This window comes from Electrona antarctica (genome assembly GCF_951216825.1).
Source record: "Electrona antarctica genome assembly, contig: scaffold_90, whole genome shotgun sequence".
Lineage (NCBI taxonomy): Eukaryota > Metazoa > Chordata > Actinopteri > Myctophiformes > Myctophidae > Electrona > Electrona antarctica.
Genome location: NW_027637615.1, coordinates 50,979 through 67,053, shown reverse-complemented (window position 1 = coordinate 67,053; position 16,075 = coordinate 50,979). Strand labels below are relative to the sequence as shown.

Here is a 16,075-nt window from a genome sequence, read left to right as displayed (position 1 = left end):
AAAAGCCAGTATTAATTTAACTCAAAGTGTAGGCTAGGCCTAAAAATGCTCACATCATATGACCAATGTGGACACACACTGATGCTCATATTGTACTACCAGTAACCTATGAGCCGGAGGGAATAATGCAAGAGAAAATAAACATGAAATTCCATCTTGTTGAATAGAAAATAAGATCCATACACAAGATGAAACAAAAATACATCACAATAAACTATTACTGTGTGTTTTATTCAGTCATGTTGATGTTGTCAGATTATGTAATTCCTCTGCTTTTGAATCATTGTCATCCTAGATTAGACTGACTGATCATATGTCTTAAACTAAAGGCTTTCACCTGTATGAGTCCTCATGTGTCTTTTTAGATGACCCATCTGGGTAAAGCCTTTACCACATACTGTACAAGAGAAGGGCTTTTCGCCTGTATGAGTCCTCATGTGTTTTTTTAGATCACATGTAGTAATACAGCCTTTACCACATACTGTACACGAAAAGGGCTTTTCGACTGTATGAGTAATCATGTGTGTTTTTAGATTACTTGTACTAATAAAGCCTTTACCACATACTGTACAGGAAAAAGGCTTTTCACCTGTATGAGTCATCATGTGTCTTTTTAGATCACCGGTGTCACGGAAACCTTTACCACATACTGTACAAGTACAGGGTTTTTCACCTGTATGAGTCATCATGTGTGATTTTAGATTACCCGTCTCAGTAAAGCCTTTACCACATACTGTACAAGGAAATGGCTTTTCACCTGTATGAGTCCTCATGTGCGTTTTTAGCTGACTTGTACTAATACAGCCTTTACCACACACTGTACACATATAGGGTTTTTCGCCTGTATGAGTCCTCATGTGTATTTTTAGATCACCGGTACGAATACAGCCTTTACCACATACTGTACACAAAAAGGGCTTTTCACCTGTATGAGTCCTCATGTGTTTGTTTAGATTTCCCTTGTGATTAAACACTTTGCCAAACTCTGTACAGCTAAAACCTTTCTTCCCTGTGTGACTCCTCATGGAGTCAGGTTGTGTGGATGATTCCAGGTCCTGGGACAGCTTGGCTCCTCCCACATGTTGTGTGTTTTGTGATTTCAGTGTGTTTAAAGCTGACTGATCTCCCCTAGGCTCCTCCCACTCATCACTGTCTTCAGTGTCAGATTCAGAACAGTGTGAAGAGAGGAGCTGCTCATCACTAGTTGGTTGTGATGTTCCACAGTCCTCTACACAGTGTGAAGAGAGGAGCTGCTCATCACTAGTTGGTTGTGATGTTCCACAGTCCTCTACACAGTGTGAAGAGAGGAGCTGCTCATCACTAGTTGGTTGTGATGTTCCACAGTCCTCTACATCAGCTTGTGTTTTCATGTGTTCAGTTGAGGTGCCGGCTACAGGCTCTGTCTCTCTGTTTTCATAATCATCATCTTCACTTTTCACTGCTAGTAATGTCAACGTTGACCCACCAGCCTCTTCTGCTCTTTGAAGTAGCTCCTCCTGTTCCTCTTTAATGTGTGGAGGTTGTGGTTCCTCCTGGACCAGACTGGAGCTCCTCTCCTCTTCAGGTGGAACCTCCTCTTTACACACAGGGACGTGCAGAAAGTCTAGGAAAAATAATACAAAGAGACTATATAAAAGGTTTGAATCTTGTACCTCAGTGCAGAGTAGTGGCTGGAAGTATCAACAGATTACTCTTTGTCCACATGTTCCAACATTGAAATGTGACGGTGCACTGACTGCGCTCTGTGCTGTACATAGTGTGGCCGTTGTTTGTTTACATTGCAGCGCTCTCATAGAAGATGTGAGACCAGCTGAATGAGAGGTAGTCATTATCATAGATATATATGAGTGTATCTGCAGAAATGTTTAAAAGGTGTATCCCATGGTGTACGCGTGGTGTTGTTCCCAAAAATAAAATAATCCACACTGAGATGTCCTTAAAGCTCAACAAAAAGTTTTACTTGATCAAAAACAAAAAAAACGTACTTTCAATTGGGCAAAAATAAAACAGAGTACGACAGAGAATGTCAGAAATCCTATAAAACTCCAGAGCACGTCACCAAACCACAGGGTATTCCATAATAAAGCAACAGAGCACGGTACAAAACCTTTTGACTCTACACCTACAAAACTGGAATGAGAAAATCCCCCTGCCAGCAAGCTAACAGTTGTTACTAACTGCCACTAATCACTACTGCAGAGTGTGTGATTGGTCAGACACAAATTGGAAGGTCAAATTAATTGAGCTAGGAATGACATGACATACTTCAAAGCACAAATAAAGCACAGGTAATTAAGACATCACATACTTCAAAGAAGTGCAAGATCAAAGGAATTGGGCTATCAATCAGACATAAATTACTCAGATTCAGATTTTACGGGGGCCAGTTTCGAATTGCAGCCGTCCGTAGGTGCCCTTTGAGAGCGGATTTGAAGGAGTCAAGGGATTTGCATGTCTTAATGACTGTTGGTAGGGCGTTCCACATTTTGGTGGCATAGGAGCGAAAATAAATTAGTCCCTTGTTTGTGCCGAATCTGGGTTGCACATGGTTTGTTGCACTCCCTCTGGTGTTGTGGGTGTGGACTTCGTTAACATTAAGGAGGTATTTGACAGGTACATGGGTATCTTGGTGGTGTATCGAATCTTGTGGACCAGACCCATTGCAAGATGCTGTACTCTGTCTTCGACCTTAAGCCATTCCAGCCTGTCAAAGTGGGCAGGGGTGAGGTGGGTTCGGGGGGTGAGGCCAAGTAGGAGCCTGACAAGTTTGTTTTGGGAAGTCTGGAGCCTTGTTTTAAGGGCCTTTGAGGTGCTGTGGTACCAAGAGTTGCATGCATAGTAGAATAAACCTTGTACAAGGGCTCCTGTAAAGGAATCTTGTTCTTTGGTTGACTTTTTTGATTACGTTGGTGGCCATTTTATCACCGGAAAGATTAGCCTCCAGGATGGAACCTAGGTAGGTAATTGAATATTTTTGTGTGATAACCAATAAGTCATCTGCCTTGCTGAGATTACTATTAGATCCAAAGAGACTTGATTCAGTTTTTCCCAGGTGTAAAGATAGTTTGTTATTAGGGAGCCAGGTGCAGATTCTACCAAGTTCAGAGCTGAGGGCCTTTTCTACCTGCAGTTTGTTCCTGTCCGAGACTAGCAGTGCTGAGTCATCTGCGAACAGGAACAAGTTGCAGTCACAAGCTGATGTCATGTCGTTTACATATATTAACAGTAAAGTCCCTAGTATGCTTCCTTGTGGAACGCCACAGCTCACTGGGAGGGGAGGGGACAGTGTTCTGTTCACCTCCACCATCTGTTCTCTCCCCTCCAGGTAGGATTGCATCCAGTGACGTTATAGAAAGGCTAGGTGACACGCCCCCACTGCTGGCCAATGGAGAGTGACGTCGCCACATGGCGGCCATCTTGCTACAGGCCGCAAATGGCCCGCGGAGCGCCTATTGGGGAACCCTGCTGTAGCAAGAGTTCACTGTAGCAAGATGGCCACCGTTGAACAATGCCAGAAACTGCCTTGCGCCATCTAGCCTTTATATATGTCTATGGTCAATATTATGTATTCCATCTAGCCTTTATATATGTCTATGGTCATTATTATGTATTCCATCTAGCCTTTATATATGTCTATGGTCAATATTATGTATTCCATCTAGCCTTTATATATGTCTATGGTCATTATTATGTATTCCATCTAGCCTTTATATATGTCTATGGTCAATATTATGTATTCCATCTAGCCTTTATATATGTCTATGGTCATTATTATGTATTCCATCTAGCCTTTATATATGTCTATGGTCATTATTATGTATTCCATCTAGCCTTTATATATGTCTATGGTCAATATTATGTATTCCATCTAGCCTTTATATATGTCTATGGTCATTATTATGTATTCCATCTAGCCTTTATATATGTCTATGGTCATTATTATGTATTCCATCTAGCCTTTATATATGTCTATGGTCAATATTATGTATTCCATCTAGCCTTTATATATGTCTATGGTCATTATTATGTATTCCATCTAGCCTTTATATATGTCTATGGTCAATATTATGTATTCCATCTAGCCTTTATATATGTCTATGGTCATTATTATGTATTCCATCTAGCCTTTATATATGTCTATGGTCAATATTATGTATTCCATCTAGCCTTTATATATGTCTATGGTCATTATTATGTATTCCATCTAGCCTTTATATATGTCTATGGTCAATATTATGTATTCCATCTAGCCTTTATATATGTCTATGGTCATTATTATGTATTCCATCTAGCCTTTATATATGTCTATGGTCAATATTATGTATTCCATCTAGCCTTTATATATGTCTATGGTCATTATTATGTATTCCATCTAGCCTTTATATATGTCTATGGTCATTATTATGTATTCCATCTAGCCTTTATATATGTCTATGGTCAATATTATGTATTCCATCTAGCCTTAACCCATTCAGGCCTGACGTCGAAATTAAAAAAAAAAGTTTTCTAAATCATGACAATTTTCGGAAAGATTTGAGGCACATTTTAACGATTTTTCAAAAATAGCAGACCTACAAGTTCATAGCGCCACTCGGTGGCGCGCTATGAACTTGTAGATCTGCTATTTTTCAATAGCTAAATTATAACAATGTTTAAAACACCAAAAGGGGTTCCCGCCCAAAATGGGTTAATGGTTAATGTGGTTAAACGCTAACGTGACATGGATGCGTTCCAGGTCTCAATGGGTTAATATATGTCTATGGTCATTATTATTTATTCCATCTAGCCTTTATATATATGGTTATTATTATTTAGAAAGTAGTAGTCACATTGTTAATGCTTAAGTCGATAACCGATTCATATCGGTTCATCTTTACACCATCAGTACCATCCCACTTTCACCAATACAATAAATAAAGACATCTTTACACCCTCAGTACCGACCCACTTTCACCAATACAATAAATAAAGACATCTTTACATCCTCAGTACCGTCCCACTTTCACCAATACAATAAATAAAGACATCTTTACACCCTCAGTACCGTCCCACTTTCACCAATACAATAAATAAAGACATCTTTACACCATCAGTACCGTCCCACTTTCACCAATACAATAAATAAAGACATCTTTACACCCTCAGTACCGTCCCACTTTCACCAATACAATAAATAAAGACATCTTTACACCCTCAGTACCGTCCCACTTTCACCAATACAATAAATAAAGACATCTTTACATCCTCAGTACCGTCCCACTTTCACCAATACAATAAATAAAGACATCTTTACACCCTCAGTACCGACCCACTTTCACCAATACAATAAATAAAGACATCTTTACACCCTCAGTACCGTCCCACTTTCACCAATACAATAAATAAAGACATCTTTACACCCTCAGTACCGTCCCACTTTCACCAATACAATAAATAAAGACATCTTTACACCCTCAGTACCGTCCCACTTTCACCAATACAATAAATAAAGACATCTTTACACCCTCAGTACCGACCCACTTTCACCAATACAATAAATAAAGACATCTTTACACCCTCAGTACCGTCCCACTTTCACCAATACAATAAATAAAGACATCTTTACACCCTCAGTACCGACCCACTTTCACCAATAAAATAAATAAAGACATCTTTACACCCTCAGTACCGACCCACTTTCACCAATAAAATAAATAAAGACATCTTTACACCCTCAGTACCGTCCCACTTTCACCAATACAATAAATAAAGACATCTTTACACCATCAGTACCGACCCACTTTCACCAATACAATAAATAAAGACATCTTTACACCCTCAGTACCGACCCACTTTCACCAATACAATAAATAAAGACATCTTTACACCCTCAGTACCGTCCCACTTTCACCAATAAAATAAATAAAGACATCTTTACACCATCAGTACCGACCCACTTTCACCAATACAATAAATAAAGACATCTTTACACCCTCAGTACCGTCCCACTTTCACCAATAAAATAAATAAAGACATCTTTACACCATCAGTACCGACCCACTTTCACCAATACAATAAATAAAGACATCTTTACACCCTCAGTACCGACCCACTTTCACCAATACAATAAATAAAGACATCTTTACACCATCAGTACCGACCCACTTTCACCAATAAAATAAATAAAGACATCTTTACACCCTCAGTACCGACCCACTTTCACCAATACAATAAATAAAGACATCTTTACACCATCAGTACCGACCCACTTTCACCAATACAATAAATAAAGACATCTTTACACCATCAGTACCGTCCCACTTTCACCAATACAATAAATAAAGACATCTTTACACCCTCAGTACCATCCCATTTTCACCAATACAATAAATAAAGAGTGATTTAAACTTACTGAGATCCATGTGGTCTTCAGGTTCCTGTTTAAGGTGGTCTTCAGGTTCCTGTTTAAGGTGGTCTTCAGGTTCCTGTTTAAGGTGGTCTTCAGGTTCCTGTTCAATAGAACCAGTCGTGGCTGGAGAACTGATCTTCACCTGCAGACTGGACTCCACACACTGGACTGGAATGAAGGAATACAATAAATACTTTAAAGATGGAGTGCCACAATATTTGTATTTTTCCAGTTTTGCATGTGTCTATGAGGTGACAGTACTTCATTAGACACGCCCGGGTGTGGTTTGTATGTGCAATGGTGTCTTCCCTTTGTATTTAGGGTTTCTTCCTGGAGGCTGAACCGTTGACAGTCAAACGGGCCAATGAAACAAACACTGATAGTGTGACGTGTAATTATCGCACGCCCCCAGGCACCTCCCCCTCATTATATATATTTTTGAGAGGCGCTAGCCCCTCCTATATACAGGTTTAATGTTTGTTTTTAGTTCAATGTTTATTTTAAAAACGCCATTGACAATGAAAGGAAATTTACGTCATCTTGTCCCTAAAACACAAACATTAAATGCCATTAACAATAAAGAGAATGTAATGTTTGTTTAGTCACCGTTTGTTTCATATCACCATTACGTCACCTAATCAACATGAGTTAGACCTTAATATATTAGCGCTTCCACATACACACGTGTGCATTTTGAACGAGGCAGCGGGCAGGGTGCTCTGAGTCTGTACCAAACTGTGTGACAGCTGTCAGTCATTTGATTTTGACACATTACCAGCTGACAGCAGGCGTGAGCAATGGCTGAATTAAGCAATATTACACCAGAGGGTGTTCTTTTTGGTCATTAATGCACGCATGCGGTGCCGTAGGAACTCGCCAGAAAGCAGCAGGTCACAACATGTCGCTTGTTAGATTAGAATCGATAAAGTGATATTTTATTTGATTTACCTGAGAGAGTGTCACAGCTCGTCTCCCAGTGTAGTAATGCCAATGATGACACATCAGCCTCCTCCTCCTGTTCCTCTTTAATGTGTGGAGGTTGTGGTTCCTCCTGGACCAGACTGGATCTCCTCTGATGTTGTGGATGTTGTGGTTCCTCCTGGACCAGACTGGATCTCCTCTGATGTTGTGGAGGTTGTGGTTCCTCCTGGACCAGACTGGATATCCTCTGATGTTGTGGAGGTTGTGGTTCCTCCTGGACCAGACTGGATCTCCTCTGATGTTGTGGATGTTGTGGTTCCTCCTGGACCAGACTGGATCTCCTCTGATGTTGTGGAGGTTGTGGTTCCTCCTGGACCAGACTGGATCTCCACTTCTCATATTCAGATGAAATCTCTTTACACACAGACAGAAGGAGGAGAGAAGAGGTTAGCATCAGCTCAACAACTCAAATGCTTTTATCATTAGATGACATTTATTCTCCTATCTGTTTTGTCAGAATGACCATTGTTTAAAAAATAAAAAATAAGTATCCGTTTTACAACGAGGCTCCTGGAATAGGCAAGCTGTCGACTAGAAGACTGTGTCCGCGCTCGTTTTGTTTTTCTACCATATGGGCACTTTGGGCACGTGCCTAGGGGCCATTTTTTCCTTTTTTTTTTTAGCTCCACAGAACTTTTCTCCACTAATCCGAATGAAATAAATGGTGTCTAAAATTAAATACCGGTAGTGTTTTATTCTTGGTGAGAACGCATCTGAAAAGTGCAATTGTGTGTAAAGCAGCAACAATGCGCTGTTGTTCAAGGTGGGTGGGCCCACTGGGCTGTGTGAGGTCAGGTGATTGGCTGTTGTTCAAGGTGGGTGGGCCCACTGGGCTGTGTGAGGTCAGGTGGAGAGATAGAGGTGGTTCTGGTGGAATAAAAGACGTGATGTCCACCATCCAGCATTGCCTTGTTTTCATTCTGCACGCATGGCGTGTCAGGTGGCTTGGCAAAAGGTATAAACACTGAAATACACTGTCTGGCAGATTCTCTCACCCATTTGCTTACTATGGGAGTCAAATAAAAATAATGTGTTTGTTACTGCCTGACTGTCACTTTGAGGCGGGGTAGGCGGCCGGGAATAGGCCAATATTACGGCATTAAACCACCGCAAAATGCCAAAAAACGGTCAAAATGTTGCAGGGCCCTATTGCCCAGGGGCCCTCAGAGGTGTTAATCCGGCCCTGAACATTGAATTTGTACTTGTTCTTATTTGACTCAGGAGTCAGGATCATGTAACCTGGGGGCACTTTCATGCAGTCCTTTTTGGGGAAAATGTATTTCAACTAGGTGTAACGTAATGTAATTGTCTGTGACTAACTGATGCTTGTTGACGTTTGTGAGTTCTTCTTTATGCCTGATGAAGGTCTGACGACCGAAACGTTGCCCAATAAATTGAACTCAAGTGAAGACAGTGTGCGGGATTTTTATTTCTCCATTTCTTTTCTCTACTTCTCATGTTTCTGCACTGTCAAACAGGTCTATCTATTTTAAGATATCAAAGCCAAAGCTTAAGCTTAGTTAACTTAACGCATGTTTACAGTTGTTGCACAGAAATTAAGTTATTTTACAAGAAAAGTATGCTACTTTAGCAATGTAGTTAAGCAAAAGTTCTGAAAATGTGGTACATATAAGAATAATAGCTGGGGGGGGGGGGGGGGGGGGGGTAGTAAAAAGAATATGGTTCAGTCATTTGTTCGAATCGTATCATGAATTGAATCATTGAAACATATTTTAATATCATTGTTAACCTACTGACTATTCTATCATTTTATCTCTACACCAAACCTCTGTGCCTTAAATAGCCGATCTAACAAGCTCACAATGCCCTTGACCCTTTCTCACCCAGGAGTCAGCCCAGCTCCTTATCCAGACATCAGTCATATCAAAACTTGACTATGGTAACTCCCTCCTTACTGGCCTACCAGCATGTTGTAACTCTCTCCTTACTGGCCTACCAGCATGTTGTAACTCTCTCCTTACTGGCCTACCAGCATGTTGTAACTCTCTCCTTACTGGCCTACCAGCATGTTGTAACTCTCTCCTTACTGGCCTACCGGCATGTTGTAACTCTCCTTACTGGCCTACCAGCATGTTGTAACTCTCCTTACCGGCCTACCAGCATGTTGTAACTCTCCTTACTGGCCTACCAGCATGTTGTAACTCTCCTTACTGGCCTACCAGCATGTTGTAACTCCCTCCTTACTGGCCTACCAGCATGTTGTAACTCTCTCCTTACTGGCCTACCAGCATGTTGTAACTCTCTCCTTACAGGCCTACCAGCATGTTGTAACTCTCTCCTTACTGGCCTACCAGCATGTTGTAACTCCCTCCTTACTGGCCTACCAGCATGTTGTAACTCTCTCCTTACTGGCCTACCAGCATGTTGTAACTCCCTCCTTACTGGCCTACCAGCATGTTGTAACTCTCTCCTTACTGGCCTACCAGCATGTTGTAACTCTCTCCTTACTGGCCTACCGGCATGTTGTAACTCTCTCCTTACTGGCCTACCGGCATGTTGTAACTCTCTCCTTAGTGGCCTACCAGCATGTTGTAACTCTCTCCTTACTGGCCTACCGGCATGTTGTAACTCTCTCCTTACTGGCCTACCAGCATGTTGTAACTCTCTCCTTACTGGCCTACCGGCATGTTTAACTCTCTCCTTACTGGCCTACCAGCATGTTGTAACTCCCTCCTTACTGGCCTACCAGCATGTTGTAACTCTATCCTTACTGGCCTACCAGCATGTTGTAACTCTCTCCTTACTGGCCTACCGGCATGTTGTAACTCCCTCCTTACTGGCCTACCGGCATGTTGTAACTCCCTCCTTACTGGCCTACCGGCATGCACACTTAAGCCTCTACAATTGATCCAGAATGCCGCAGCTCGCTTGGTCTTCAACCAGCCAAAATTCTCACTTGTCTCCCCGCTTCTCCCCTCCCTCCATTGGCTGCCGGTCGCTGCCCGCACAGAGTGCAACATTCTGATGCTGGCATTCAAAGCAACCAAAGGTATGGCACACTCTACAAACCCTCCTCATTCAAAGCAACCAAAGGTATGGCTCACCCTACAAACCCTCCCGTGCGCTCACTAAAAACGCCGGACAACCCTCCACACGTCCCAAACTCTTCTCCCTTCTGGCCCCAAAACTATGGAATGAACTTCCCATTGCAATCAGAACTACAGACTCACTCACAATCTTCCACCGTAGTCTGAAAACCCAGGTATTCAGACTCCATCTTAGCCCATAGTTTTATTATATCGATATTCCACTGTTAGTTTAGCTTACATGAGTCTTGATGACTATTTGTATGTATTTGAGGTAATACCATGTGTTGTGTTTGCTTACTGTAAGTTGCTCTGCCTAAATTGTACCTGCAGTGTGTAGTTTGGTGGTGTGTGTGTGTGTCACACACATACCTGCAGTGTGTAGTTTGGTGGTGTGTGTGTGTAACACACATACCTGCAGTGTGTAGTTTGGTGGTGTGTGTGTAACACACATACCTGCAGTGTGTAGTTTGGTGGTGTGTGTGTAACACACATACCTGCAGTGTGTAGTTTGGTGGTGTGTGTGTGTAACACACATACCTGCAGTGTGTAGTTTGGTGGTGTGTGTGTAACACACATACCTGCAGTGTGTAGTTTGGTGGTGTGTGTGTGTAACACACATACCTGCAGTGTGTAGTTTGGTGGTGTGTGTGTGTAACACACATACCTGCAGTGTGTCGTTTGGTGTTGTGTGTGTAACACACATACCTGCATTGTGTAGTTTGGTGGTGTGTTGTGTGTAACACACATACCTGCAGTGTGTAGTTTGGTGGTGTGTTGTGTGTAACACACATACATGCAGTGTGTAGTTTGGTGTGTGTGTAACACACATACCTGCAGTGTGTAGTTTGGTGTTGTGTGTGTAACACACATACCTGCAGTGTGTAGTTTGGTGTTGTGTGTGTAACACACATACATGCAGTGTGTAGTTTGGTGTTGTGTGTGTAACACACATACCTGCATTGTGTAGATCGATGTCCATATCAAAGTCAATGTCCAGCAGTTTGTTGTGTTTCTCCAGCAGAGTTTCTAGTGTCTCGATCTCTCTCTGGACGAGGCTGCACATCCACCCTGCGGCCGCACTGAGGCGCTCCAACACAAACACTCTGAGCCGACAAACATCACCGCTTGTTGTGTGTTTGTCCAAAACACACAATATGTCCTCTCCCACCACTGACGTCATGTGTTCATGTATCTTCAGCTGTACAGACTCCATTGGACTCGTTTTACCTCCTTTAGGAGACATTTACACCAAACAGACTCTCTTCCAAACTACCGCTGTTTCCTTGGCTTCAACGCCGACAAATGGAACTCTTAGCTGGGCTGAATGAAGGAGGAAACACCGCTGGAGAGCCGAGATGGTTTCGGGTCGTCACAACATTTCAGTGGCACCGAAGAACCGACTTAATGTAACATAAACGTATATAATGTGTACATGTTTCTGTTCCTACTTTAATATAGAATGTGTATTAAATCTACTTACAACTTATAGAATGTGTAAAATGTCTCTTTTCTCTAGATGAGGATCAACACCAGCAACAAAGAGATTCTCTCCGACTCCGCCATTACGCTGAAAACACACAACCAGTGTTGCCAATTGCCACATTGTGTGAGAGAAACAAGCAACCAGGTCCATGAAAACAAGCGCAAAAGAAGACTATTTGAAACTAGCAGATCTACAAGCTCACAACGCGTCGCAATGCAACTCGCTGTGGGCTTGTAGATCTGCTAGTTTCAAAATCAAAACAAGTGACAAGATGTGGAATATTCTTTGAAACATTTTAACAACAACCCAAATATTTTTGTTCCTGGCACAAAACATTTTTAAATTAGTTGGACAAATACATGAATGTGGAGGTCCTTGACATGGAGATGTGTGAGAATCACTGCTTTAAACAACATTAGGAAACAATCCCAAATAAACAACTACACTTTAGAAACAAGCCTTAAAAAACCCAACCCGCAACTACCAATATTTATAAGCAACTTTACATAAAAACAAGCCCATAATAATAAGCATACATGGCAACACTGGGATGGTGAAAGAGCAGCAGTGTTGCCAACTCTCGTGGGAGAAATAAGCCAACCCACCTCCAAAAACAAGTCAAAACAAACCCAATAATATGACCATATAATCCTAATAAAAAAATATTTGATGCATTTATCATTATAAATACTATGTATGTCTATGATAATTAATGTTTTAGTAACTTATTATACTAATAATTAGCCTATAAAGAAAAGAAAAGGATCTCTGGTTAAAAAAAAAAAATAAGCCAAAAGTCGCGGGAAATAAGCAGACTTGGCAACCCTGCAAACAACGTGTCTCACCCTTTTTACAGTCTATGGTCTCACCGAGCATGCACCGCTGCCTCTCTGCTGCCACCTGGTGGAGGATGTGTGTAACTGTTACTGAATACATGTAAGGATGAATGGACGACTGCCTTCCACTAGCTTTAGGAATAACATGAATGTTAAACATTGTTACTGAACACATGGATGGTGATGATTGACATTCTTTATTTATAGGAATAATAAACCCTTATCTCGTTTTCATTAAGGATGTTCTAGACACAATATAAAGCATAGTGTAATAATGCTTAATCATGGAAAGCAGTGTTTGTTTTGATTTGTGCTTTCGTTTGAAATGTACCCATTCTACATACTGGGAAATAAAATCAATCAATCAATCAGATACACCTCTTCAAGAAGGTTAGTATATCTAGTCATTGCGGACCACTAGTGGTCCTTGAGGGGGTTCCAGGTGGTCCAGGGACCAACAGTGGTCCTTGAGGGGGTTCCAGGTGGTCCATGGACCACCAGTGGTCGTTGAGGGGGTTCCAGGTGGTCCAGGGACCACCAGTGGTCCTTGAGGGGGTTCCAGGTGGTCCATGGACCACCAGTGGTCCTTGAGGGGGTTCCAGGTGGTCCAGGGACCACCAGTGGTCCTTGAGGGGGTTCCAGGTGGTCCCCAGCTAAATAATGGATAGTTTCTAACCAAATGGACCATTATTTTATGCTCTGTCTGGAGAGTTAAAATATTTGAATATAATATTTAAAGGACCACTTGATCACCACTTTTCAACCTATCTTCATATAATAGGTCCTCACTTATAAACATGGTAAAATGGCATATTTTCCACTCAGTCTGTGTCTCATAGGAGGGCTGTGGGCGGTTCAGAAACCAGTCTGTGTCTCATAGGAGGGCTGTGGGCAGTTCAGAAACCAGTCTGTGTCTCATAGGAGGGCTGTGGGCAGTTCAGAAACCAGTCTGTGTCTCATAGGAGGGCTGGGGGGCGGTTCAGAAACCAGTCTGTTTCATAGGAGGGCTGTGCTGTGGGCGGTTCAGAAACCAGTCTGTGTGGAGTTTGCATGTTCTCCCCGTGTCCCCCTTGTGGCAGCGGTGGCCGAACGGATTGCGGAGCGGTCTTGATACCGGAAGGTCGCCAGTTCGAATCAGTGGTCCGACACGTTAAAATTACCACCGCTAAAGTGCCCTTGAACAAGGCATTGAACCACTACGATGAAATGTTCTATGAGCAGGGCCTGGCTGGAAACAAGTTCTTGAGCTTAGCCCAGATACCCTGGGTAAATATTTCATTTCATTTCCCTAGGGTAGGTACCCTCACAAAAAACATGCAGTAATCCTGGTCTCTAAACTGCCTCCCCCTGGCCAGCCGGGGCGCCTGATGGAGGGGAAAGGAACTGGTTGGAATAACGTGTTCCTTCCACGCGTTACGTCCAACCAGGGAAACTCCCCCCGTCAGGTGTAAAGGATTGCTTGGACACTCAGGCATGAAGGAAGCATGAGTTCAAGTCAGTTGCTCTCCCCATGTCCCCCATATATGGGGACTAGGTTGGCGGAGGGTGTGTAGATCCCAGGATCACATTAGATAATTGACACAGGGGTGAAAAATGGGTTACAAAATCGTGGGATAAAAATTATTAAAAAAACAAATAAATAAATAAACAAGTCTGTGTCTCATAGGAGGGCTGTGGGCGGTTCAGAAACCAGTCTGTGTCTTATAGGAGGGCTGTGGGGGGTTCAGAAACCAGTCTGTCTCATGTGGGCGGTTCAGAAACCAGTCTGTGTCTCTGTGGGCGGTTCAGAATCCAGTCTGTCTCATAGGAGGGCTGTGGGCGGTTTAGAAACCAGTCTGTGTCTCTGTGGGCGGTTCAGAATCCAGTCTGTCTCATAGGAGGGCTGTGGGCGGTTCAGAAACCAGTCTGTGTCTCATAGGAGGGATGTGGGCGGTTCAGAAACCAGTCTGTGTCTCATAGGAGGGCTGTGGGCGGTTCAGAAACCAGTCTGTCGGGGGCACGGTGGCACAGTTAGTGCTGTCGCCTCACAGCTAGAAGGTCCTGGGTTCGATTCCCGCTAGGGACGCTGTGGGTGCTGGCGGCGTGTGTCCTCCTCCGCGTCATCAGTGCCCATACCCGAGGCGGGGTTGGCGAAAGGTCCTTTCTGTGCGGAGTTTGCATGTTCTCCCCGTGTCCCCTAGGGTAGGTACCCTCACAAAAAACATGCAGTAATCCTGGTCTCTAAAATTCCTCCCCCTGGCCAGCCGGGGCGCCTGATGGAGGGGAAAGGAACTGGTTGGAATAACGTGTTCCTTCCACACGCTACGTCCAACCAGGGAAACTCCCCCCCGTCAGGTGTAAAGGAGCAACTTGGACACTCAGGCATGAAGGAAGCATGAGTTCAAATCTGTTGCTCTCCCCATGTCCCCCATATATGGGGACTAACACGGACGCAAGGACAACACAAGAGACGGTCGCGGCCACACAGCCAACTCAAGGTATGGCCACTGAGCCGACTTGGGGACCCAACGCAAGGACAACACAAGAGACGGTCACGGCCACACAGCCAACTCAAGGTACGGCCACGGAGCCGACTTGGGGACCCAACACAAGGACAACACAAGAGACGGTCACGGCCACACAGCCAACTCAGGATACGGCCACGGAGCCGACTTGGTGACCCAACGCAGCTCCTCCAAGGAAAACAAACAAATTAACGGAGCTGAACGTGAATCCCCCCCACCGCTCACCCCTTTTTTTCCCTCACTGTATATGTTACTTTTCCCTTTTTACCTCCTTTATGATGAATTCCTGTTCTGTCCTTTGTCTATATAAAAGTGTCTATTTGTACGTCTCTAAATGTTTTTGATGATTATTTTGAACATGGTGGACCCTATTGGAAACAAGTGTAATGCTTAATTGGGTCGTCCACTCACAGTTAACAGCCTTTGTATTGAGTTTGTGCTTGAAATGTACTGTAATTCTGCAAACTGTTAATACATTTTTCAATCAATCAATCAATCAAACTAGGTTGGCGGAGGGTGTGTAGAGACCAGGATCACATTAGATAATTGAAACAGGGGTGAAAAATGGGTTACAAAATCGTGGGATAAAAATTATTAAAAAAAGAAAAGAAAAAAAGAAACCAGTCTGTGTCTCATAGGAGGGCTGTGGGCGGTTCAGAAACCAGTCTGTGTCTCATAGGAGGGCTGTGGGCGGTTCAGAAACTAGTCTGTGTCTCATAGGAGGGCTGTGGGCGGTTCAGAAACCAGTCTGTGTCTCATAGGAGGGATGTGGGCGGTTCAGAAACCAGTCTGTGTCTCATAGGAGGGCTGTGGGCGGTTCAGAAACCAGTCTG

General features: G+C 43.1%; 1 protein-coding gene across 1 annotated transcript; it reads right to left on the bottom strand.

Annotated features, from left to right (window-relative positions):
• Positions 1-215: 215 nt before the first annotated feature.
• LOC306918771 (uncharacterized protein) lies at positions 216-12,004 on the bottom strand. Its single transcript, XM_079531638.1, has 4 exons — positions 11,374-12,004; positions 7,337-7,723; positions 6,392-6,556; positions 216-1,603 (listed from the first exon to the last, which is right to left on the bottom strand). Exons 1-4 carry the CDS (start codon positions 11,660-11,662, stop codon positions 324-326), a joined length of 2,121 nt encoding a protein of 706 aa, XP_079387764.1. The 5' UTR covers positions 11,663-12,004; the 3' UTR covers positions 216-323.
• Positions 12,005-16,075: the final 4,071 nt, after the last annotated feature.